This window comes from Ipomoea nil, unplaced genomic scaffold (genome assembly GCF_001879475.1).
Source record: "Ipomoea nil cultivar Tokyo-kokei standard unplaced genomic scaffold, Asagao_1.1 scaffold2957, whole genome shotgun sequence".
NCBI lineage: Eukaryota > Viridiplantae > Streptophyta > Magnoliopsida > Solanales > Convolvulaceae > Ipomoea > Ipomoea nil.
The window spans coordinates 299967-326856 of NW_017619385.1; the positions used below are offsets into that span (position 1 = coordinate 299967).

General features: G+C 35.0%; 1 protein-coding gene and 3 non-coding genes across 4 annotated transcripts; 3 read left to right on the forward strand and 1 right to left on the reverse strand.

The window, feature by feature from the left end:
- The first annotated feature begins 1909 nt into the window (after nt 1-1909).
- On the forward strand, nt 1910-1980 carry TRNAG-ACC. The gene has a single exon. It is a non-coding gene; the product is annotated as a tRNA-Gly (tRNA).
- A 2376-nt stretch (nt 1981-4356) lies between these two features.
- On the forward strand, nt 4357-4427 carry TRNAG-GCC. The gene has a single exon. It is a non-coding gene; the product is annotated as a tRNA-Gly (tRNA).
- A 2440-nt stretch (nt 4428-6867) lies between these two features.
- On the forward strand, nt 6868-6938 carry TRNAV-GAC. Its single transcript has one exon. It is a non-coding gene; the product is annotated as a tRNA-Val (tRNA).
- Nucleotides 6939-11837: 4899 nt separating this feature from the next.
- Nucleotides 11838-15100, reverse strand: LOC109162754 (exopolygalacturonase-like). Its single transcript, XM_019311437.1, has 4 exons — nt 14909-15100; nt 14022-14330; nt 12410-12922; nt 11838-12294 (listed from the first exon to the last, which is right to left on the reverse strand). Exons 1-4 carry the CDS (start codon nt 15056-15058, stop codon nt 12076-12078), a joined length of 1191 nt encoding a protein of 396 aa, XP_019166982.1. The 5' UTR covers nt 15059-15100; the 3' UTR covers nt 11838-12075.
- Between the last annotated feature and the right edge of the window lie 11790 nt (nt 15101-26890).

Sequence of the window (26890 nt, forward strand, 5' to 3'; positions counted from 1 at the left end):
TGCATAAGAAATTTGACTAAAGTGTACACATACACCATCAGCACACATGAATCCCTATCTCAAAATGCACAAAAAAATGCTAAAGAATGTACTACAATTAAAACGCTCCTATCACGTTTTACTTTGAAAATTCCAGTCAGACGACGAACTTACCTGCAACCATCGACTCCAATGAAACAATTAACATACGACAAAAATAACGTGAGCTCTGTTGTTGACGATGTTGTAGAAAGAACTAAATCCTTCAAAAAATATACTTTCTAAAATAATGCACGATTACATTTGATTATAATAATGTGCGGATTCAAAATGCACACAAAGTAAACGGTTCAATTTGAAGTTTTTTAATTTGAAAATATAATTACATTTTGGTACATAATTTGAGGGCCGGCTGTTCATTTTTATCCTATAATATATATAAGATGACAAAAAAATATAATATTACACGTGATGATTGAGTCTTAGGTACACATAATTTAACTTTTGTGTTGTTATTCCATAACCACTGCAGGAAATGTTCAGTTTTCCAATCACTCAAAAAAATAGGTGAAAAAAGCGTATTTTTTTTTTCAAATTTGCGTCGAAGAATTGTGGTGGACGGAAAAACGTTGGTATTTCCGATCACCTTTACTTTATTGGGGAGGCACTAGAGGTCTAGTGGTAGAATAGTACCCTGCCACGGTACAGAACTGGGTTCGATTCCCGGCTGGTGCATTATTGGATTTAGAAATTATAGTTTATAAACTAATCTAATTATTACCAATCACTATACGTCATATGCGGATCATTGTTCATTTTTTATATATTGAATGTTCATTTTTAAATATCATGATTTATTTTCCTTGTCGTTATACTTGTAGAGGTCTCAAGTCTTTTGTGAATATTCCACGTTTAGTGTAAGACTATCATTTTTGTCATTAAACACCCTAGACTATAAAATTTTGAATATTTTTTTGTCATTTTGATAACTTTTTCAAAGAAACTTTGTTTTAGACAAGGGTATTTTTTTCTCATCACTTTCAGAAAAAATCAATTTTCCTTAATCTCTATTGTCGGTTGTCTTCATCTCTTAGACTCATACTGAAGTGTGCATTTATAGATAAATTATTGTGTATTATAGAAGAACACCAAAGATGACTTAGAACATAGGAGAGCGCACATGTTAAAAACTCTCCAAGAGGAGCTCTTCCCGGAAGGAGTTGTAGGGTCCATCCGGAAAGCGCTAGTTGCTCCATAAAGAGCTCTTTTCGGAAACTTTGACGAAAATGCACAAGAAATTTGACTAAAGTGTACACATACACCATCAGCACACATGAATCCCTATCTCAAAATGCACAAAAAAATGCTAAAGAATGTACTACAATTAAAACGCACCTATCACGTTTTACTTTGAAAATTCCAGTCAGACGACGAACTTACCTGCAACCATCGACTCCAACGAAACAATTAACATACGACAAAAATAACGTGAGCTCTGTTGTTGACGATGTTGTAGAAAGAACTAAATCCTTCAAAAAATATACTTTCTAAAATAATGCACGATTACATTTGATTATAATAATGTGCGGATTCAAAATGCACACAAAGTAAACGGTTCAATTTGAAGTTTTTTAATTTGAAAATATAATTACATTTTGGTACATAATTTGAGGGCCGGCTGTTCATTTTTATCCTATAATATATATAAGATGACAAAAAAATATAATATTACACGTGATGATTGAGTCTTAGGTACACATAATTTAACTTTTGTGTTGTTATTCCATAACCACTGCAGGAAATGTTCAGTTTTCCAATCACTCAAAAAAATAGGTGAAAAAAGCGTATTTTTTTTTTCAAATTTGCGTCGAAGAATTGTGGTGGACGGAAAAACGTTGGTATTTCCGATCACCTTTACTTTATTGGGGAGGCACTAGAGGTCTAGTGGTAGAATAGTACCCTACCACGGTACAGACCCGGGTTCGATTCTCGGCTGGTGCATTATTGTATTTAGAAATGTTTTATTAACCAATTTAATTATTACCAATCACTATATGTCATATGCGGATCATTGTTCATTTTTTGTGACAATTCCACGTTTAATGTACGACTATCATTTTTGTCATTAAACACCCTAGACTATAAAATTTTGAATATTTTTTGTCATTTTGAAACCTTTTTCGAAGAAACTTTGTTTTAGACAAGGTAAATTTTTCCTCATCACTTTCAGAAAAAATTCAATTTTCCTTAATCTCTCTCGTCGGTTGTCTTCATCTCTTAGACTCAAACTGAAGTGTGCATTTATAGATAAATTATTGTGTATTATAGAAGAATATCAAAGATGACTTAGAACATAGGTAATCGCACAGGTTAAAAACTCTACAAGAGGAGCTCTTTCCGGAAGGAGTAGTAGGGTCCATCCGGAAAACGCTTGATGCTCCATAAAGAGCTCTTTTCGGAAACTTTGACTAAAATGCACAATAAATTTGACTAAAGTGTACACATACACCATCAGCACACGTGAATCTCTAACTCAAAATGCAGAAAAAAATGCTAAAGAATGTACTACAATTAAAACGCACCTAACTCATTTTACTTTCAAAATCCCAGTCAGACGACGAACTTGCCTGCAACCATCGACTCCAACAAAACAATTAACATACGACAAAAATAACGTGAGCTCTGTTGTTGACGAGGTTAGTTGTAGAAAGAACTTAATCCTTCGAAAAATATACTTTCTAAAATAATGCACGATCACATTTGATTATAATAATGTGCGGATTCAAAATGCACACAAAGTAAACGGTTCAATTTGAAGTTTTTTAATTTGAAAATATAATTACAATTTGGTACATAACTTGAGGGCCGGCTGTTCATTTTTATCCTATAATATATATAAGATGACAGAAAAATATAATATTACACGTGATGATTGAGTCTTAGGTACACATATTTTAACTTTTATGTTGCTAATTCCATAACCACTGCAGGAAATATTAAGTTTTTCAATCACTCAAAAAAATAGGTGAAAAAAATTGTTTTTTTTTTTCAAATTTTCGTCGAAGAATTGTGGTGGACGGAAAAACGTTGGTATTTTCGATCACCTTTATTTTATTGGGGAGGCACTAGTGGTCTAGTGGTAGAATAGTACCCTGCCACGGTACATTCCATGCTGGTGCATTTTTGGATTTAGAAATGTTTTATAAACTAATCTAATTATTACCAATCACTATATGTCATATGCGGATTATTGTTCATTTTTTACATATTGAATGTTCATTTTTAAATATCATGATTTATTTTCCTTATCGTTATACTTGTAGAGGTCTCAAGTCTTTTGTGACAATTCCACGTTTAGTGTAAGACTACCATTTTTGTCATTAAACACCCTAGACTATAAAATTTTGAATATTTTTTGTCATTTTGATAACTTTTTCGACGAAACTTAGTTTTAGACAAGGGTATTTTTATCTCATCACTTTCAGAAAAAATTCGATTTTCCTTAATCTCTCTCGTCGGTTGTCTTCATCTCTTAGACTCATACTGAAGTGTGCAATTATAGATAAATTATTGTGTATTATAGAAGAATACCAAAGATGACTTAGAACATAGTAGAGCGCACAGGTTAAAAACTCTCCAAGAGGAGCTCTTTCCGGAAGGAGTTGTAGGGTCCATGCGGAAAGCGCTAATTGCTCCATAAAGATCTGTTTTCGGAAACTTTGACTAAAATGCACAAGAAATTTGACTAAAGTGTACAGATACACCATCAGCACACATGAATCCCTAACTCAAAATGCACAAAAATATGCTAAAGAAAGTACTACATTTAAAACGCACCTATCACGTTTTACTTTAAAAATTCCAGTCAAACAACAAACTTACCTGCAACCATCGACTCCAACGAAACAATTAACATACGACAAAAATAACGTGAGCTCTGTTGTTGACGAGGTTGTAGAAAGAACTTAATCCTTCAAAAAATATATTTTCATAAATAATGCACGATTACATTTGATTATAATAATGTGCGGATTCAAAATGCACACAAAGTAAACGGTTCAATTTTAGGTTTTTTAATTTGAAAATATAATTACATTTTGGTACACAATTTGAGGGCCGGCTGTTCGTTTTTAACCTATAATATATATATAAGATGACAAAAAAATATAATATTACACGTGATGATTGAGTCTTAGGTACACATAATTTAACTTTTATGTTGCTAATTCCATAACCACTGCAGGAAATGTTCAGTTTTCCAATCACTCAAAAAAATAGGTGAAAAAGGTGTTTTTAAAAAAAAAAAAAAATTCGTCGAAGAATTGTGGTGGGCGGAAAAACGTTGGTATATCCGATCACCTTTATTTTATTGGGGAGGCACTAGTGGTTTAGTGGTAGAATGGTACCCTGCCACGGTATAGACCCGGGTTCGATTCCTGGCTGGTGCATATCTTGATTTAGTAAAGTTTTATAAACTAATCTAATTATTACCAATCACTATATGTCATATGCGGATCATTGTTCATTTTTTATATATTGAATGTTCATTTTTAAATATCATGATTTATTTTCTTTATCGTTACACTTGTAGAGGTCTCAAGTCTTTTGTGACAATTCCACGTTTAAAGTACGACTATCATTTTTGTCATTAAACACCCTAGACTATAAAATTTTGAATATTTTTTGTCATTTTGATACCTTTTTCGACGAAACTTTGTTTTAGACAAGGTAATTTTTTTCTCATCACTTTCAGAAAAAATTCAATTTTCCTTAATCTCTCTCGTCGGTTGTCTTCATCTCTTAGACTCAAACTGAAGTGTGCATTTATAGATATTATATTGTGTATTATAGAATAATACCAAAGATGACTTAGAACATAGGTAAGCGCACAGGTTAAAAACTCTACAAGAGGAGCTCATTACGGAAGGAGTTGTAGGGTCTATCCGGAAAACGCTTGTTGCTCCATAAAGAGCTCTTTTCGGAAACTTTGACTAAAATGCACAAGAAATTTGACTAAAGTGTACACATACACCATCAGCACACATGAATCTCTAACTCAAAATGCAAAAAAAATGCTAAAGAATGTACTACAATTAAAACGCACCTGTCTCGTTTTACTTTGAAAATTCCAGTCAGACGACGAACTTGCCTGCAACCATCGACTCCAACGAAACAATTAACATACGACAAAAATAACGTGAGCTTTGTTGTTGACGAGGTTAGTTGTAGAAAGAACTTAATCCTTCGAAAAATATACTTTCTAAAATAATGCACGATTACATTTGATTATAATAATGTGCGGATTCAAAATGCACACAAAGTAAACGGTTCAATTTGAAGTTTTTTAATTTGAAAATATAATTACATTTTGGTACATAACTTGAGGGCCGGCTGTTCATCTTTATCCTATAATATATATAAGATGACAAAAAAATATAATATTACACGTGATGATTGAGTCTTAGGTACACATATTTTAACTTTTATGTTGCTAATTCCATAACCACTGCAGGAAATATTAAGTTTTTCAATCACTCAAAAAAATAGGTGAAAAAGGTGTTTTTTTTTTTCAAATTTTCGTCGAAGAATTGTGGTGGACGGAAAAACGTTGGTATTTTCGATCACCTTTATTTTATTGGGGAGGCACTAGTGGTCTAGTGGTAGAGTAGTACCCTGCCACGGTATAGACTCGGGTTCGACTCCTAGCTAGTGCATATTTTGATTTAGTAATGTTTTATAAACTAATCTAATTATTACCAATCACTATATGTCATATGCGGATATATTGAATGTTCATTTTTAAATATCATGATTTATTTTCCTTATCGTTATACTTGTTGAGGTCTCAAGTCTTTTGTAACAATTCCACGTTTGAAGTTCGACTATCATTTTTTTCATTAAACACCCTAGACTATAAAATTTTAAATATTTTTTGTCATTTTGATAACTTTTTCGACGAAACTTTGTTTTAGACAAGGTAATTTTTTTCTCAACACTTTCAGAAAAAATTCAATTTTCCTTAATCTCTCACGTCGGTTGTCTTCATCTCTTTGACTCAAACTAAAGTGTGCATTTATAGATAAATTACTGTGTATTATAGAAGAATACCAAAGATGACTTAGAACATAGGAGAGCGCATAGGTTAAAAACTCTCCAAGAGGAGCTCTTTCCGGAAGGAGTTGTAGGGTCCATCCGAAAAGCGCTAGTTGCTCCATAAAGATCTCTTTTCGGAAACTTTGACTAAAATGCACAAGAAATTTGACTAAATTGTACACATACACCATCAGCACACATGAATCCCTATATCAAAATACACAAAAAAATGCTAAAGAATGTTCTACAATTAAAACGCACCTATCATGTTTTACTTTGAAAATTCCGGTCAGACGATGGACTTACCTGCAACCATCAACTCCAACGAAACAATTAACATACGACAAAAATAACGTGAGCTCTGTTGTTGACGAGGTTGTAAAAAGAACTTAATCCTTCAGAAAATATACTTTCTAAAATAATGCACGATTACCTTTGATTATGATAATGTGCGGATTCAAAATGCACACTAAGTAAACGGTTCAATTTTAGGTTTTTTAATTTGAAAATATAATTACATTTTGGCACATAATTTGAGGGCCGGCTATTCATTTTTATCCTATAATATATATAAGATGACAAAAAAATATAATATTACACGTGATGATTGAGTCTTAGGTACACATAATTTAACTTTTATGTTGCTAATTCCATAACCACTGCAGGAAATGTTCCGTTTTCCAATCACTGAAAAAAATAGGTGAGAAAAGTGTTTTTTTTTTCAAATTTTCGTCGAAGAATTGTGGTGGACGGGAAAACGTTGGTATTTCCGATCACCATTATTTTATAGGGGAGGCATTAGTGGTCTAGTGGTAGAATAGTACCCTGACACGGTATAGGCCCGAGTTCGATTCCCAGCTGGTGCATTTGTATTTAGAAATGTTTTATAAACTAATCTAATAATTACCAATCACTATATGTCATATGCGGATTTTTTTTTATATTGAATGTTCGTTTTTAAATATCATGATTTATTTTCCTTATCGTTATACTTGTAGAGGTCTCAAGTCTTTTGTGACAATTCCAAGTTTAATGTAAGACTATCGTTTTTTGTCATTAAACACCCTAGACTATAAAATTTTGAATATTTTTTGTCATTTTGATAACTTTTTCGACGAAACTTTGTTTTAGACAAGGTAATTTTTTTCTCATCACTTTCAGAAAAAATTCGATTTTCCTTAATCTCTCTCGTCGGTTGTCTTCATCTCTTAGACTCGTACTGAAGTGTGCATTTATAGATAAATTATTGTGTATTATAGAAGAATACCAAAGATGACTTAGAACATAGGAGAGCGCACAGGTTAAAAACTCGCCAAGAGGAGCTCTTTCCGGAAGGAGTTGTAGGGTCCATCCGGAAAGCGCTAGTTGCTCCATAAAGATCTCTTTTCGGAAACTTTGACTAAAATGCACAAGAAATTTGACTAAATTGTACACATACACCATCAGCACACATGAATCCCTATATCAAAATGCACAAAAAAATGCTAAAGAATGTTCCACAATTAAAACGCACCTATCACGTTTTACTTTGAAAATTCCAGTCAGACGATGAACTTACCTGCAACCATCGACTCCAACGAAACAATTAACATACGACAAAAATAATGTGAGCTCTGTTGTTGACGAGGTTGTAGAAAGAACTTAATCCTTCAGAAAATATACTTTCTAAAATAATGCACGATTACATTTGATTATAATAATGTGAGGATTCAAAATGCACACAAAGTAAACGGTTCGATTTGAAGTTTTTTAATTTAAAAATATAATTACATTTTGGTACATAATTTGAGGGCCGGATGTTCATTTTTATCCTATAATACTAGTCTTTTCTATGCGCGATGCGCAAAAACATATGCCCAATATTTATATTTTTAAAAATAGCTAACAAATTTTTACTAATTATAATCTAAGTGAAATAAAATTTATTTATTATATTAATCTAATATATAATGAATATATAATGTTTTACAAGTATTGTTATAATTAATGAATATAAGAAAAGATATGGTAGATGCATGTGCATGGTAAAAGTAATGGAAAAGATAACGGAAGTTATAACGGTGTAAGGGTATTTTTGTCCAAAAAATTGTATAGTACAACTTTAAAAGCACAATGTACAAAACTTTTAGCATTAAAAACTTGGAAATAAATGAGGGGTATAACTTTGATTGAGACTTATTATGTTTTTAGATATATAAGATGACAAAAAAATATAATATTACACGTGATGATTGAGTCTTAGGTACACATAATTTAACTTTTATGTTGCTAATTCTATAACCATTGCAGGAAATGTTCAGTTTTCCAATCACTCAAAAAAATAGGTGAAAAAAGTGTTTTTTTTTTCAAATTTTCGTCGAAGAATTGTGGTGGACGGGAAAACGTTGGTATTTCCGATCACCTTTATTTTATTGGGGAGGCACTAGTGGTCTAGTGGTAGAATAGTACCCTGCCACGGTACAGACCTAGGTTCGATTCTCGATTGGTGCATTTTTGGATTTAGAAATGTTTTATAAACTAATCTAATTATTACTGATGGGGTGAGGACCCCAGCCCAAGATAGGATGTAAGGGTTAGTAAAAGAAAAAGCCCGATGGTGGCCTGGGCCAAATCCAGGAGTCGGCCCAGGCCCAAGACTCAGCTCAGGAGCCGGTAAGAAGTATTCAAGTCAGTCTAAGAGCCGTTGAGGGAACACTCAATGTGGCATTTAAGAGGACTCGGTCAAAAGGGCCGTTAGGAGGCCAAAGAGCTGTTGGTCGACTCGGTCAGTTTTCCAATCACTCAAAAAAATAGGTGAAAAAAGTGTATTTTTTTTCAAATTTTCGTCGAAGAATTGTGGTGGACGGAAAAACGTTGGTATTTCCGATCACCTTTATTTTATTGGGGAGGCACTAGTAGTCTAGTCTAGTGGTAGAATAGTACCCTGCCACAGTACAGACGCGGGTTCGATTCCCGACTGGTGTATTTTTGGATTTAGAAATGTTTTATAAACTAATCTAATTATTACCAAGTTTTTTAATTTGATAATCTAATTACATTTTGGTGTACAGAGCATGTACCCCGCGGGCAGGCCCACGGGTGGGGGCCTACCCGTGGCCCCACCCGCGGGGAACACTTGTGGTTGATGCGGGGATTTGTTCCCCGTGATCCTTTTCTTCTTGGTGTTGATGTTTTGACCTCCCGTTGTTGGATTATTGAGCCATTTGTGAGTCTTCTTGATGTTTCGTATGTCTAGATCGGTGTGTTAGGAATCCATGTTAGGATTTGGTGTCTTGAATTGTGCTAAGGGTCCAACCTAGTGATTCGTTGGGCTAATGTGAGTCTTGAAGGTTCGTTTGGACCATGTTGGTTTACCCGCTTGTTGAGCATGCTAGTTTGATGTTGTTATGCTAGTATGTGTGATTTGTTTCTTCTTGTTGGGGTTGGCAACTTGTGTTGTTAATCATTTGGTGTTGGATGGTATCCTTCATTGTTGAGTAGTGTCTCATGTCTTTGTTGTGATCTCTTGATTGATTCTTATGGTGTGATCTTGTACAAATCGTTGTACCCTTTGTTGATACTTGATTGGGGCTATTGATGGGCCTTAGTCTTCTTGATAATGATGATGACTATGTGTGATTATGAATGAGATTGGTGGTGTGTGACTTGAGCTTTACTCACATGATCGGTGGTGTGTGAATATGATATTTAATGATACCCATGTGTACTGAGTGTTCGGCGGTGAATGATTGGCGATGTAGGTGGGGGACGACGGTCCCAGGCATGCAGAATAAGGTTGGACTTTAATATGAAAATGTGCTAGATGATAGATAGATTATTTGACTTTAATATGAAAATTGAAAATGAAATGTAGATAATAAACTTTAATTTCCATAACCCAAATACATTTGTGTTTAAATTTTTTTATTTTTATTTTTGAAATTATTAATTAGGACAAGACCAATAAGTCTAATATTGGATCAATGACAGACAGGCTGGAGGCAATTGTATCAATTGGTGTCTCTAGGGAAAATTATACAGCTATGTGGACCACGGTCCAAAATATCGTCGTAAATATTATGAGTAAAAATAATGTACATTAATGTGTTAGAATAATGTACATTACGTGTTTAGAATAATGAAACATTTGTGGTAACATAATGTACATTATTTTTTTAAAATAATGTACATTATGCTTTAGAATAATGTATATTATGTTTTAAAATAATGTATATTATGAGTTATAAAAATGTATGTTACAGTCTAGACGCGCAAAAAAATAAAATTTAGCAAAACAATGTCGTTTTTGGACCGTAGTCCACATAGCTGTGTGGACCACGTTTCACGCATTAACCATTGTGTCTATAGTCTCCTGGCCTAATAATTTCTTATTTAGTAATCTAACCTTCTCACAACTTAGAACGATTAAGCTATTAAGTCTTACACTACTAAAAAGCAACCATTTCTTCCCTACTAAATTAAGGCATCGAAAACATTACATACACTGCTAATTAAAATTTCATTCGAAGACATCATTAATTTTTGATATATCATATTTTGTAAAACAAAAAATAAAAAAAAAAACAAAAAAAAAACAAAAAAAAAATTATTGGTAATTGTTGATGGAGAAAAGATTTCCGGTGGCCATAGCCCCCGGTTTCAAACCCAAAAATAGGGTAAAATTTATCATTTATGGGTTTGAATGGAATTCAAAAGGTTTGTGTTCTACTCAAATCAATAAACAGAAGAATTTCTTGGATTTAACGGAACCCAAAAGATGATTTCTTTACCATTTTCGAACCCAAGAAAATTTGTTTTTAAAAAATGTTCAAAAAGACAAAAACTGCAAAATTATGCTCTGGAACCGTGTTCACTTTGCAAAGTGAACACGGTTCAAAACTATCATAATTGTGAATATAGAATTCATTAATTATAAATATAGAATTCTATAATTATGAACATAGAGGCTCCACACTCCGATCCAACAGAGCATTTGGGAGGGTGTAAATCATGGTTGCTTATTGCGCATCCGGCTTGACAGAGCATTTGGGAAGGTATAAATCATGGTTGCTCTCACAATGCTGGTGAGACTCGATTCCTGATTATTCTTCCCAAACTTCATCCCTATGACTAAGTGAGCTATACATGCGGGCAAGATGGTAATATTTTGAAATTACTGACTGCCAGTACGTTGGACGAGCATTAGTTATTGCTGTTAACTTTTTAAATAAAATAAAATGAATTACCGATGTATAGTACTGTACTCTTTTGTTGAAAAGTTTGTCAAAACTAATTCCAATGTCAATATTACATTTTATATTTACTTTTTTGGGGGGGTGGGGAGGGGGGGGGGGGGTGGGGAATGTACCAAAAGTAAAACAAATATTGTTAAATGTTGTAAATTACTTATGAATGTTGGTATTTTGGAAAGATTATTTTTTGCTCAATGCCTTATTATTTTAACTTAGATGATCTTAGTTTCACCAGAGTAATCCTAAATTCACAGGACTCCACCTCTAGAGTCATTGCGGAAGTAAATTACTGTCTCCAGTCATGACTTTTAAGTCATGCGACGAATCAACTATGCAAAATCCTAGCCGGGTTACATTTTGATTATTTAACCTTCTAAATTACCGTACAACTAACGCAACTACCCAATTTTGAATTAAGCATTAGTTATTAAATTCTTGTGTAAAGTCATTAATTCTAAACACCGCACATCCTAAAGATAATCAAAAATAGAAAACAAAGATTAAAGTAATTGGCCAAACCAACCAGTACAATAGTTAAACCAAAACAACAAGATTTATACTAACTATATTATGCGCATATTTTGAACATAAAAAGAGGCTACAAAACGACATCATATATAGTGTTTCGAATGAGCCCTAATAGTCAATTAGAAAGGGAATAAAACTAAAAACCTATTGAAATAGAGTGGACATATTTTAAGATTAAGACGTACCATTACATTTATGTAACAAATAAAAAGAAGTACGAGGAAATTAAATTAGATCGAGTGGATCATAGACATCCCGGTGGCTGTTGTTCGCCGAAAGCGTCACCTCGAACATTGGAACAAAACGACGTCGCCAGCCCATCCTTGTATACCAAGTTGATGTCCACTAGCTTCACATCTTGGCATGGATATTTGGGACTGCAATTCAATGTCACCGCTGATTTTGAACCCGAAACTCCTCGAATTTTTGCAAACGTAACGTTCTTTATTTGCACGGAACTCGACTGTAAAAAATAATAGTGCATAATTAGTAAAAGAATAACCGATTAATCATCTATTGTTAGTAAAAGTTAAGAAGTAGAGAATACGAGTCCATGTATTAGAACTCGACAAACTAACCTGAGAAGTGCAAGGGGGAGCAGGACAATATTGCTGGTCAATGAAAATGGGATTATTGGCATTGGTCATGACAATATCCTCGAAAATAACGTTGGAGACTTTACTAGGATAGGAGGGCGCCCATGTCTTGATCCTCACTCCATTCTGCGTGTCCAATAGGCTACAATTTTTTATGTGTATGTTACTCACAAATTCATTTTGAGACTTCCCCAGACTTCCAATACTGATGCCGTGGCCGGGCCCGCACACCACATTTTCAACGGCGATGTTCTGGCTGCCAGAGACCATGGATATGCAGTCGTCTCCGGTGCCAATGACCGACCGGGAGATTCTGATGTTGGTGGAGCTTCCGATATGGATTCCATCGGTGTTTGGGCTATCGCGGGGCGCCAAAATCGTGACGCCAGTGAACGCCATGTTGTGGCATGCAAAGACGTTGAAATGGATGTTCTTGCTGTTGATTGAATGGATGTTGCTCACTTTGGCGTTCGTCACAAAATCAAACCTCACCGACTGAAACAATAACATTAGGATCAAACACTTACCATTACATCAAAATACTTATTTTATTTTATTATAAATAGTAAGGGTGCTGGATTTGGCCTTTTACATGCCTCCATCCAATAATGTTCGTAATTACATGGTTATGTACTCGACCTTTTATTAAGGTCCACCCAACAATGTTCCTAGTTATATGGTGTTGGACTTGTCATTTATTGGGCTCTGCCCAACAATATCTCTAACTACATGGTGGGCAAATTATGTTGTGCATACGGATGCAAAAACGACGCCGTTTTAATAAAAGGCGCGTCTCCTCTTTAAAAAAAAATCAGGTTCGATTCCCAGCAACAACATATGAACTAAAATTCCATAATCGATGAACTATAATTCCATAATCGATGAACTATAATTCCATAATCTAATCTATGAACTAAAAATTCCAGAATGAATGAACTAAAATTCCATAATCTATAAACTAAAATTTCAGAATCGATGAACTACAATTCCATAATCGATGAACTATAATTCCATAATCATTGAACTATAATTCCATAATTTATGAACTAAAATTCCAGAATGAATGAACAATATAATGTTATTGCTGGGAATCGAACCTGAATTTTTTTTAAAGAGGAGACGCGCGTTTTTTAATAAAATGGCGTCGTTTTGGCCCGTATGCACCATGCATGGTGCATACGGATGCACAGCATAACTATCCCTACATGGTGTTAGACTTGACTCTTTATTAGTCTCTGTTCAAGCACTTAATATGCTACTTTACTTGTCTCCCATATATTCTTACGTTTCTAGATAAACTCAAGCAATAAATACCGTTTCTATTGAACACAAACAAAAAAAAAAAAAAATCTAATCAATAATCTGACAGTTAGTTCAACATTAATCAATTCATTTCAGTTTTAACTTTACCGGATAACGATATTTTTGGACTCTTCACCCCCTCAACTGACCGGTCAATGTTTCAAAAGATTTTTTTTTTTTTACTTTTTCCGAAAACCAATAAATAAAATCACTCATTTTATTCTCTAGTCTAGTCTATATATCCCAAACTATAATAACTCAAATTATATTATAGATAATTGAGGATATTTACCGCAGGAAGTTTAGGGCAATGAGGGTTTTTGCGGCAATCGTTGTAGGGCCAAGCAGAAGCCCCTTGACCGTCCAAAGTCCCTCTACCTTCCATAACCAAGCCGTCAATGTAACGGAAACCGATCCACGTGTACCCGAAGAACAGCGAAGGGTTCGTTGGGGCCCTAACTATCCCTTGAATCTTAACGATAACGGTATCTTTGCACGGTCCTAAAAACGATACCGAACTAACCATGTACACTCCTCGCGGTATATGCATTTTGGCACCACCTTCCCAATTGCATGCATCCTTCCAAGCATTCAAAAACGCCTTCAAAAACAACAAAACAATACAAAATTAATTAATCATTAATAAAATTATTCTTAAACTACAATCCATATTGATAGAATAAATTAACTCAAGTAGCTCCAATAATGTATTGAGTGGAAAAAGAAAAAAAAAACTTTGTATGAATAACTACTGTAATGAGATTACAAGATTGACTGTCCTAAACGAGACAATTATGATTAAATTTATACTAATCTTGCTCCTCAACCATCCCATGACAAAAAGTTTGGGTAGTTACACTGTTTTGACTACATCCACGCCCCACCCACCCTCATGGCCCGGCTCTAACTAGCCAAGGCCGAGCCTAGGCTCGGCCAGAGCATTGGGCTGGTCCCCGGGGTTGGACCTGCCTTGTTAGGCCTCATTGGGTCAATTTATCCTGGACCCATCTCAAATATATTCGTCACGTATATAAAATCATACGACACAAACAAAAAAAAAAAACAAAAAAAAAAAAAATCATAATACATTACCTTAGAAAAAAATTACAATTACATATAAAGAATTATTGTAGTATGTATGGTATAAACTGAAAAGTAGAGATAGGCTATGGGACTCACCTCTTTGTTATCGGTTCTTCCATCGGGTCTGGCACCATAGGAAAGGACATTAAACAACCTTAATGGCATGGCGCCGACAAAACTACTATGGCAGAACAAGTGAAACCCTAGAAGAAGAAACACAACCCCAAAACAAACACTGGAAGCCATTTTCTTTCCACAGTTAGTTCAAAAAGGCTGCGTCTTGGCTTTACTCTACTCTATGGTTTTGCTTAACACACACATCACGTATATATAAAGGAGTTGGTCAAACCTAAACGTTGGAAAACTCGACAAAATTTTGGGTGTTTTTTCAATGTAGTGTAATTGGGGACAGATAACTTTCCTTTTCGAATGATGAAATTGGCGATTGCATACAAAAGAGAAGAAGAAATGCGATTTCAATCATCGCCGGGGAATGCTCCAGCTTACCTTAAATTGATTGGTGTCGAATACGGTACATTCTCTGTTTATTAAAAACTTAATAAAAGCTTTTCAGTCAAACACAAACTGAGAAAAGGACTTGAAAAGTCATTTTAGATTCCTTAACCGATTCTTATCATAATTACAACTTTACTATCATTATTATTGATATATATATCATCATTATAATTAAATATGTTTTCTAACTATTCTTGTGACAAATAGTGAAATGGTCCACCCAAAACGTCACACAATAATTATTACGTGGATTGTGGCCCACACTGGGGACATGGTCCATGGTCCATGCAATAACTATTGTGGGACATTATGGGTGGGCCATTTCACTTTTTGTCACAAGAATAGTTGAAAACACATTAGTCCACATAGCTGTGTGGACCACGTTCCAAAAACGATGTCCACGTTCTCCGGCATCAGTAGGTGAAGCTTGTCGGAAGGATGGCCGGAAATGGAGAGAAAGCTTGAATGCGATCGGAGAAGAAAAAAAGAGGAGTAAAATGACTAAAATATCCTCATTATTTAATCAATTAAAATTTTTCGGCGAAATTTGGCTGGTGTGACCAAAATTGACAAAAATTGCATAGTTAAGGTACTAAATGGACACTTTTGAAAGTTAGGGACTGAAATTAACAAGATCCCTATAGTCGTAGGCCAAAATTGAATTTCATCTTGTTTTGTATTCACAAATTCCTTTCAAATACTGCAATCACACAATATTAACATATTAGGATTTGATGACAATGTATTGTATTATGCGTTTTGACTTAGAAACACAATTTATATTCTAGAAGTTTACAATTTCAATACTCAATTTATACGTCTTTTAGGACCACGATCCACCTTGCAAGATGAACCCTGCTCCATGGTATAACAACTCAATTATGATAATTCAACATATCAATAGAAGTTAGACTTTTACTCACTATGCACAAGGAGCTTGCCTCCTCATTTGAGAGGTTGCTCCAACTATTCTTTTTGTGCCTCACTGTTAGCTCCAACTATTAATTCTTGAGTGAGTTAATTCCCAAAATGGTACTTGGACTATGACCTTTTCTCAAATTGGTTCTTTGACTTTTAATTGCACCCAAAGTGGTCCCCCGACTATTGAATTTTAAGTCAAAATAGTCTTTCGTTAGATTTGGTGTAAAGTGGATGTTAAAATGAAGAGCAAAATGGACAATTTATATTGTTTGTTGTTTAGACCTTTGACTAGCTCATTTAAAAAAAAAAAAAAAAAACTGCCCTGTTTATTATTATTTTTCATGTCGTGTCGCAATTTGGCAGAATCATTTCGCTGGGAAGAAGGAGAAAATAGTTTTATTGTTTAATTTGGAGATTTGGGGTAATTGTTTCGTTGGGAAGAAATCGACTGGTCAAGTTTTTTTTTTTTTTTTTTTTTTTTTTTTTTTGAGTATTGCATCGTAAGTAGTAGCTGGTCAATTTTTATATATTGTTTTTTAAATGAGCCGGTCAAAGGTCTAAATAACAAACAATATAAATTGTCTCTTTTGTCCTTCATTTTAACACTCACTTAACACCAAAGCTAATGGAGGACCATTTTAACTTAAAATCAATAATCGAATGATCACTTCGGATACAATTAAAAGTCAAGAAATCAATTTGAGAAAAGGCTATAGTCGGAGGACTATTGTGAGAATTAACTCTTCTTGAGTGGTAGATTGTTAACATTGGCACATGATCGAATGTTTAATTTGTGCGAGTGGGCCACCAAACTAATTAAAGAATTGGATGAAAGTGATGATAGCAAGTTTGAAGGAGAGAATTAAGGATAAGCTCTTTAGATTTTGAGGGAGATGATAATGATATAATGCATGACTCAAATGCTAAGGTTTCATTGAATAGTAATAACTTTCATCGTGATGATTTTGGAAGAGTTTTAAATGTGGGAGACATTGGTGTCATTGAGATTGGTGTGGACGAAGAAATTCGTCAAGTTAAGAGTAACTTTGGAGTTCGATTTGAAGAAGTGTGAATGCTTAAATTTTGGAGTAAAAAATTTGAGTTTGAAAGAGTTTGTTGATGGACAATATTTGAATCGATATTTGAAAGAGAAAGTTGATGAAAAGAAAGGATTTCGATCCATTCTCCAATCCTTTGAAGGCTTTAACTTAAGAGGTTACATCTCAATAGTGATGTTAATTCTAACACTTCATGGAAAACACCACATGTTATTTTTATTTTATTATACTTTCTTTCATTGCATTTTAACTTTAATTTATTACTTTTTTGTGTTTTGTTATGTTAAAGGGATTGAGTTTTGAGCTAATTCTTCATATTATGAAATATGGATCCCCATACTTAGAAAATTTTGCAGGTATTTTGTAAAGGAGAACACTACTCAGGCAATCGTTATATCGTGGACCGTGGTGCACGTGCACTGTATCGCGGTAAAAACGATGTCATTTCTTTAAGTAATGAAACGGCGCGCTGTTACAGTTAACGGAGCGCGCATATTTGGTGTATTAATTATCAACTGATACTACAGTGTATCTAAACCGATACTGCCTCACATATTATTTTATATATTATCAACTGAAACTACAATTCAATTGAAGTGAAATTGTAGTTGCGTTGAAATGAAACTACAGTGTATCTAAACTGACATTGCCTCAAGTATTAATTTTATTATCAACTGAAACTGCAATTGAATTGAAATGAAACTGTAGGTGTGTTGAAATGAGACTGCATTGTATATAAAATGAAAATGAATAACATTTCACATTTTTTAGTGTATATTGTGTAATGAAGTTGTAGTTATATCGAAATGATCATGTAATTGTGTTTTAATGAAACTATGGTGTATATAAAATAAAATTAAATAACATTTTCACATATTTGGGTGTTATAATATCGAATGAAACTGTAGTTATATTGAAATGTAACTGTAGTTATATCGAAATGAAATTACAGTGTATATAAAATGAAACTGAAAACAGAGTTACTTTTTGCGGAATGACACAAAACAGATGGCGTTTCGATCTTTTCATTAAATAAAACGACGTCGTTTTGACGCGCAATGCATAATCGATTATGCACTGCGGTACACGATATAATTTGCCCTGCTCAGGTTGTGCCAAAGGTGTGCGGCTGGACAAGTGATTGGACAACCCACACAAGGTCCACTTTAACTCTCTGCCTCACTAGTCCCACATTGGTACGGTGAAATAATCTTTCTACACAACTCAGAATAAATTGGATGAATTTCTTTTTCTTTTTTTTTTTCACAGGGATGAATTTTATTTATCAAACTATATAACATTCTTAGAGTAAATGTCAGCTAAGTGTCTTCCGAGTTTGGTAGTTTCATCATCTTCAGTCCTAAATTTTCGAATCAATCATTCTTGGTCCTCCGAGTTTTGAATTTAACCTGCCGTAGTCCTTCTATTAATATACGTCGTTTGCCGTGAAAATTAATCTATTTTTATTTTGAGAAAATTAATCTATTTTTTTTTTTTTGAGAACTGAAAATTAATCTATTAACATACGCCGTTTGCAGTGAAAATTAAGGGCAAAACAATCTTTTTATTTCAACCCCGGTCAAAACAATTTATTTCCTTAAAAAATAATTAAGGGTAAAACAGTCGTTTTATTTCAACCCCATCCAAAACAGTTCATTCCCCTCAAAAATTAAAATGAACCCTAATCTCCTCTCATCGAACTTCTTTCCCAATAATTCCCAATTACGCAAACAACGTTCTTTGGCTAGCCAAAACCGCAATTTGAATATGAAGATTTCACAATTGTGAATTCGTTCCTAGCAAAGAAATTAAAGCTCTACAGTTCTACAGTTTTTAAGGGAGATAATTTGTTTTGGCTGGGGTTGAAATAAAAAAGACTTTTTACCCTTACTTTTTATGGCGCAGACGGCAACAACTAACAGAAGGACTACAACAGGTCGAATTTAAAAATTAAGATTAAAGGTGACGAAACCACAAAATTCGGAAGATCTTCGCTGACATTTACTCAACATTGTCATATGTTTTTTTTGAGTTGTCATCACCATAAAACATACTTTGTCATGTCATCATTACCACGTGATAAGTGATATTTCAACATAGTTTTGCACCTCAATTAGCTCGTCAATTGATTAAATTTTAATGAGCTCGCATGCAGTATATTGTGTTCCTAATTGATTGGCTTTGGATCATAGGTAGAAAAGAAGAGACGCGTGGGAACGAGCAAGAAATTAAAGCAACATTTTAGGATTGAAAATGGGCTGTTTGTGACACATAACGAACACACATGGACACAACATAGTTGGAATACGAAAAAAAATTAGTCTTCGAAGAATGAAGTGTCACTAACATTATATAGTTATTATATAATTATTATAAGTTTATAACACATACACATTGATGATTAAATGAGAACCAAATGATAAGTGAGAACGTGAGAATCAATATTAATGTATTCAATCTACTCTAGAGTAGATTGTGTGCATATATATTGTAGTTCGCAATTATCACCTAAGGAGTGTGCTCACTTGAACACGCGCACGCGCGCGCGTGCGCACACACACACACACATATTTGGATATACTTAGGGTTTCCACCGTTGGACACCTAGGATTTTCACCGTCGGACACAGTGACTAATTCCCTTGCTGAATTGTAGGCACCTCTTGCTGAATTGTAGGCACCTTTTTTGGGTGTGACAGCTGGCTTAGAGATTTAAGACTGCTTCATTCCCAAAGTCAAGGATCGAACCATTGACCTTTGGTTAAGGATGATTGAGTATTAAAGAAGATATTGACATGATGGTGGGTCCTCAAATAGCCAAAATCATTGGAAAGAAAGGATATTGAAGATATATGAGATATTGTGCATAAATCGTCAAAATCATAGAAGATGCTCTTGAAATTTGGCTATGGTTGAGTAGAAGAGACTTTAATGAGTGGAAGATATTAATTAAAGGTCAAAAGTTTGATCATTAACTTTAGGTATGAAGCAACTTTAAATCTTCAGACGGTGCCTACAATCTAGTGAGGGAATTAGTCAGTATGAAATCGGTATACCCTACCATCATTTTTATTCATCAATCAATTTTTTACATATTTAGAAGTAGTAGCAATATAATACTTAGAATCCCATGTTAATCTGTGTTTTGCCTCAACACCCGCCTTAACCTCCGAGCTACAGACAAATCGCATAGATACCAAGTCCTTTGTCAAAGATGTTCGTTTAATTATCGCCTGAGAATGCTCACATGTTACAATCTAAGTTGTTGACAATTTGTGTTTGTCAATAAATTAGATTTCTCACAGGTTAATTAGCAACTAACTTACCCACATTTCAACGGAACAGTTGCTGTCAATGTGGTCCAATATACCCATCTATTTCCCTCGGCCCAACAACCAAAGCTCGCACAACAAATTATCAATAGTTATTGCATGGACTGTGATTCATACGGTCCAAAAATGACGTTCTTTTAATTAATTTTTTTTTCGCACGCCTAACTGCAACATACATTTTTATAACTCATAATGTATATTATTCTAAAACATAATGTACATTATTATAAAGCATAATACACATTATTCTAAAGCATAATGTACATTATGTTACCCCAGATGTTTCATTATTCTAAACACGTAATGTACATTATTTTAACACATAATGTACATTATTCTAACACGTAATGTACATTATTTTTACTCATAATATTGACGGTGATGTTTTGTACTGTGGTCCACACAATAATTTGCCACAAATTATGCTATCAATCTCATCAATGTTTATTAGTTATTAAGCGGACTATGCATAAGTTCGCGGCAAATTATTCGGTGGACCCTAGTCTACCTTGCAAGGTGGACTCAAGTTCAAATGTTCACAATTTACCTTTTAAAAATTCACAATTTGTATGCTACGAAAACAAAATGTTAACATATATGTAATTGATTGCCTTATTTTGTATTTACAAGTTCCTTTCAAATATTGCAGTCATACAATATTAACATAGTATGATTTGATAATCCTGTATTGTATTCACAAATTCCCTTCTATTAGTTGCTATGTGTTTTGACTTAAAAACACAATTTATATTCTAGAAGTTCACAATTTCAATACTAAAAATACACAATTTATACGTCGTTTAGGACCAGGGTCCACCTTATTAAAAATGGAATGAAAATATTTCAATAATAATATTCTACATCATCAATTGAAAATTGAACGGAAATTAGGTAAAAGTATCATTGCATCTGATATTCTAATTGACTAATTGATTGAAAATAAAAAAAAAAAATAATTGGCTAAAAATGAATATGATATTATTGATTAAAAATATAAAAGGATCATTGATTGACTGATATTCTACCATTATATATTTTCACCCGTGTCTCCCATCCTGGTGGACTGAAGGTGTTAGCTCTAGACGATGATGGACAAGATTGTGTTGCTACTACCAATGTCGTTTAGAAATAGATTTCTATAATGTGTAAATACAATCGGTGATATTATGTTTTTTTAATGGCAAAATTACTATATATCTAAACAAAAAATATATTTTCCATACAAATGAATTATGATAGCAATTCATTCATATAACTGAGTTGCTAGAGAACTAGCACGTTTGCGTAATTTATAAAAATACTAAACACTGATAAATAAAATCTTTAAAGTTACAGCACCGCATACGTACATCTACACATTAGCTATTAAGTTTAGCAATTATTTGCTCAAGCAATGTTAACATCAAAACACATAAACGATCCAAACCATATATTTAATTGCACTATATAATATTTGATTTTTTAATTTAAATAATTATATATCAATCCAAATATTCTTTATATATTACAACAAATCCATTCCGTACATCGCACGGGTGAAAATACTAGTTAGGTTAATTGGAAAAGGAAATGAATATTAATAATTGACTGAAAATAAAAAATGATCCATAATTGACTAAAATGGAAAAGAAAATGTTTAGATCATTGCATTTTAATTTTTCAAAATAATATTACACAGTTGAATAAATCAAATCACAATTATATCATAAATCTTTCACAATTTTAAACAATAGAACATAAATTAAAAATGGAACGAAAATTAAAAATGGAACAAAAATATTTCAATAATAATATTCTACATCATCAAGTAAAGGTAAATTAAAAATGAAAAGGAAATATTTCAATAATACTCCGTAATATTTTGCACCATCAATAGTAATTAGTAAATGCATATTTTAAACAATAGTAAAGGTAAACTAAAAATGGAAAGAAAATTAAAATGGAATTGAAATATTTCAATAAAAATATTCCACATCATCAATTAAAATGGAACGGAAATTAGGTAAACATATATCTGCATCTGATATTCTAATTGACTAATTGATTGAAAAAAAAAAAAGAATAATTGGCTGAAAATGAATCTGATATTACTAATTGACTGAAAATATAAAAGAAAATAAATATTAATAATTGACTGCAAATAAAAAATGATCCTTAATTGACTAAAATGAAAAAGAAATTGTCCGATCATTGCATTTTAATTAAAAATAGAAGGGAAATATAAAAAATTTGTATGAAAATATTTCAATAATAATATTCTACATCATCAATATATAGTAAATGCATACTTTAAACAATAGTAAAGGTAAATTTAAATTAGAACGGAAATATTTCAATAAAAATATTCTACATCATCAATTAAAAATGGAACGAAAATTAGGTAAAAATATCACTGCATCTAATATTCTAATTGACTCAAAATGAAAAAGAATAATTGGCTGAAAATGAATATGATATTACTAATTGACTAAAAAATATAAAAGGATCCCTGATTGACTGATATTCTACCATTATATATTTTTACCCGAGTCACCCATCCTGATGGACTGAAGGTGTTAGCTCTTGACGAAGATGGACAAGATAATGTTGCTACTACCAATGTTGTCTACAAATAAGTTTCAATAATGTGTAAATACAATCGGTGATATTATGTTTTTTAAATGACAAAATTGCTATATATCTAGACAAAAAATATATTTTCCATTCAAATGAATTAGGATATCAATTCATTTTTATATTTGAGTTACTAGAGAACGAGCACATTTGCCTAATTTATACAAATACTGAACAATGATAAATAAAATCTTCAAAGTTACAGCGTCGCATGCGTATATCTACACATTAGCTATTAATTAATTTGAGCAATTATTTGCTCAAATTCAAACAATGATAACATAATAAAAAAACATACACGGTACGGTCCAAACTATACCTTCATTGCACTATATATATATATATATATATATATATATATATATATATATATATATATATATATATATATATATATATATATATATATATATATATATATATATATATATATATATATATATTTATTTATTTATTTATTTATTTATTTATATTTGATTTTTTTTTTTTTTGCTTTCGATGAGGGGGGATACCCCAAAAACACTGGCTAGGACTCAAACACCCGTGTTGCTATGGGTGTTTCTCGCGACGTGCACTCCCAGCTTATCCAGCCAAATAGTCTCGGTGAACTCCTGGGGGATATCCGTCAACCTCCATAACCCAGGGCTTTTTGCTAGTGCAGCTGTAGCCATCTTGTCCGCCACTGTATTGCCTTCACGAAGAGTATGCTCAAAGACCACCCTTGGAATCTTCGCGGCCTCAGTCCGGCATCTTCCCACGATATTGTTTAAGAGCGACGAGTCATCGGCGCTCTGGCGCAAAATCTCCACTAGCCTCTTCGAGTCACACTCCACAACGAGTGCCGTTGCTCCGTACTCATTGGCCATGCGCAGTCCTTGCCACACCCCCCATGCTTCTGCCTCAAAAGCTTGGCAAATGCCTATGTTAAACAAAAAAACCCCGGCACCAATCTCCTCTGGAATCCTGTAGCAGACCACCGCAACCGGCCAGACCATTCCCCTTCCGGCATCCGTCGACATTGAGCTTCAGCCACCCCTCAACTGGTGCCGTCCACCCCACCTGAACCTCCATTTGCGTCCTCCTTCTCGCGGTTTGTACCTTGCGTGCATTAAACGCCGCCTTGGTTTCCCTATCATAGCGTGCAAGCCATTCAATCTTCTGTCCAAGAGCCATCGTTTGGGATTTGAAAATCTCATCATTGCGCCAGTGCCAAAGCCACCAAAGCCTGGTGCAGAATCGTTCCGGCCAGTTCTCTCCAAAGCCTTGCTTCGCCTCTCCGTTCAGATTCACCTCCAGCCACTCCCTCCATTGCATCGTTCTGAGTCGGTCATTCGTGCACCAATGAACAGCGTCCTCCCATATGCTCTCTGCCGCCGGGCAGAACCGGAAAAGGTGGTTTAAATCCTCTGCCTGTCCTGCACACCGAAAACAAGAAGAAACAAATGTTAATTTACGTCGAGTTCTCTCCATGTTAGTCATAATACGCCCGTGTCGAACTAGCCAGATAAACATGCAAACTCTCGCTGGAACGCGGAGGCGCCATATTTTTCTCCATTGCCCGTCTATGGGTGATGCCGTGTTGTTTACGACTAGCTTGTATACCGAACGAACAAAGAATTGCACGTTATCTTCCAGACCCTACCCGACTTTGTCTTGGGCAAGATCCTCCGCAAGCACATAACTCATCAAACGATGCTTTGTGGTCATCGGCAAAATGCCTTCCAGGGATTCCCACTTCCACCCGCGGCCTTCGTCCCAATAATCCCTAACATTTGCGTAAAGGTCAGGCAACGGAAGCGGGGTGTTAAGCTGTGAATACAAAGGCAAAGGTGTGATCCACTTGTCCATCCAGAACTTGGTACTCCTCCCGTCGCGCACCACTTGATTGGAACCTGCTGTAACGAAGCTCCAGGCTGCTACAATGCCACGCCACGCATTTGATACGTTTCGTCGCCCGGTCGTGCCACATTGCGGTGCCCCCGTCAGCTTGTATTTTGAGCTTAACGTCCTCGCCCAAAGACTATCGGTCTCCGATCTGAGCCGCCAGCCGAGCTTTGCCATATAAGCCATATTCATCTCGTTCATCCGTTTCACTCCCAAGCCCCCAGCATCTATCTCTGTCATGACAAGATCCCAATTAACCAAACTCATTCTATGTTCCAGATTGTTCCCTCCCCAAATAAACTTCCTAGTCCTCTTCTCAATTTCTAGGCCAATGCTTCTAGGAAGGGCTGCCGTTTGCATAATATATGCAGGAATTGCGTTGAGGACGGCTTTCGCAAGAACAACTCGCCCTGCCATGGATAACGTCCGTGCTTTCCAACCTTCCAGGCGTCCCGATATTCTGTCAAGGAGGTCCGAAAAGGTGGCACACGTGATCCTCCCATGGAAAGCTGGGACACCCAAGAAACGACCCATATCATTCGTGCGAGCAATGTTTAATTGCCTGGCGATGCTGTCAGCGTCGTTGCCATCCATATTCTTTGAGAAGAACACCTGTGACTTCGCCAGACTGATACGCTGTCCCGAGTCCCTACAGAACCGGTCAAGACAGTCTTTGACAACTCCGACCTGCTCACTTGTAGCCTCTGTAAAAAGGACCATATCATCTGCAAAACAAAGATGGGTTAGTGTTGGGCCAGTAGGTGCAATTTTAATACCTTTCCACCTGTGATTGTCCGTCGCAGAAACGATCATCTGACTGAGCCTCTCCATGCATAAGACAAAAATCGCTGGGGACATAGCATCGCCCTGTCTGATGCCACGGCCCGGGCAAAAGGATTCTAACCGATCCCCATTCCAGATGACTGAAAGCCTGGAAGTTCGGACACAAGTCATGATGAGGTCCTTGATCGTGCCTGAAAAACCCGCCCATTCAAGGGTGTCCTGAATGTAATCCCAGGAAAGCCGATCATAAGCCTTTTCGAGGTCGAGCTTAATAGCCATGAACCCCTTCGCTCCTTGTTTCATCCGCATGGTATGCATTACCTCTTGGAAGATAATAACATTATCTGAAATCTGGCATCCCGGGACAAAGGAGCTCTGAAAAGGTCCTACGATCTCCGGGAGGATAAGCTTAAGACGGTTGGTGATTGTCTTAGTGATGATCTTGTAGCTCACGTTACATAGGCTGATGGGCCTGAACTGTTTGATGTTCTCTGGGTCTTTTACTTTAGGGATCAGTGCAATCAAGGTATTGTTTAGGCCTTCCGGAATGGTGCCACTTGCGAAAGCTCCCCTAACAAGAGCGTACACGTCCTCCCCAACTTTGTCCCACATGTGCTGGTAGAAACCTGCCTGGAAACCATCGGGGCCCGGGGCTTTAAAGGGCTTCATGTCTTTGAGGGCTTTGTGGACCTCGTCTCTTGTGACCGTTCTATTAAAAACCGTCCAATCCAAAGTCCGGAGGCGGGGGAAGGTTGCCTCCAAAAAATTATGTGCATCTCCATCCGGTTCAGGCGTGAAAAGCTTGATGTAAAACTCGCGTATATGTTCCCTCAACTCATCTGTCCCCGACAGCCACACACCGTTCTCGTCCATAAGTCTTTGGACAGAATTGCGGGATCTACGGATTGTAGTCGCGGCATGATAATAAGCAGTGTTACGGTCCCCAGAGCAGATCCAATCTTCCCTAGACTT

What these genes read in the sequence shown, in the direction of transcription:
- LOC109162754 (XM_019311437.1), bottom strand. Translation starts at nt 15,058, where the DNA reads ATGGCTTCCAGTGTTTGTTTTGGGGTTGTGTTTCTTCTTCTAGGGTTT. An exon ending in GAAGAACCGATAACAAAGAG is followed by an intron (nt 14,331 to 14,908) that starts GTGAGTCCCATA and finishes TTGTTTTTGAAG; the next exon opens with GCGTTTTTGAATGCTTGGAA. An exon ending in CTCCCCCTTGCACTTCTCAG is followed by an intron (nt 12,295 to 12,409) that starts GTTAGTTTGTCG and finishes TATTTTTTACAG; the next exon opens with TCGAGTTCCGTGCAAATAAA.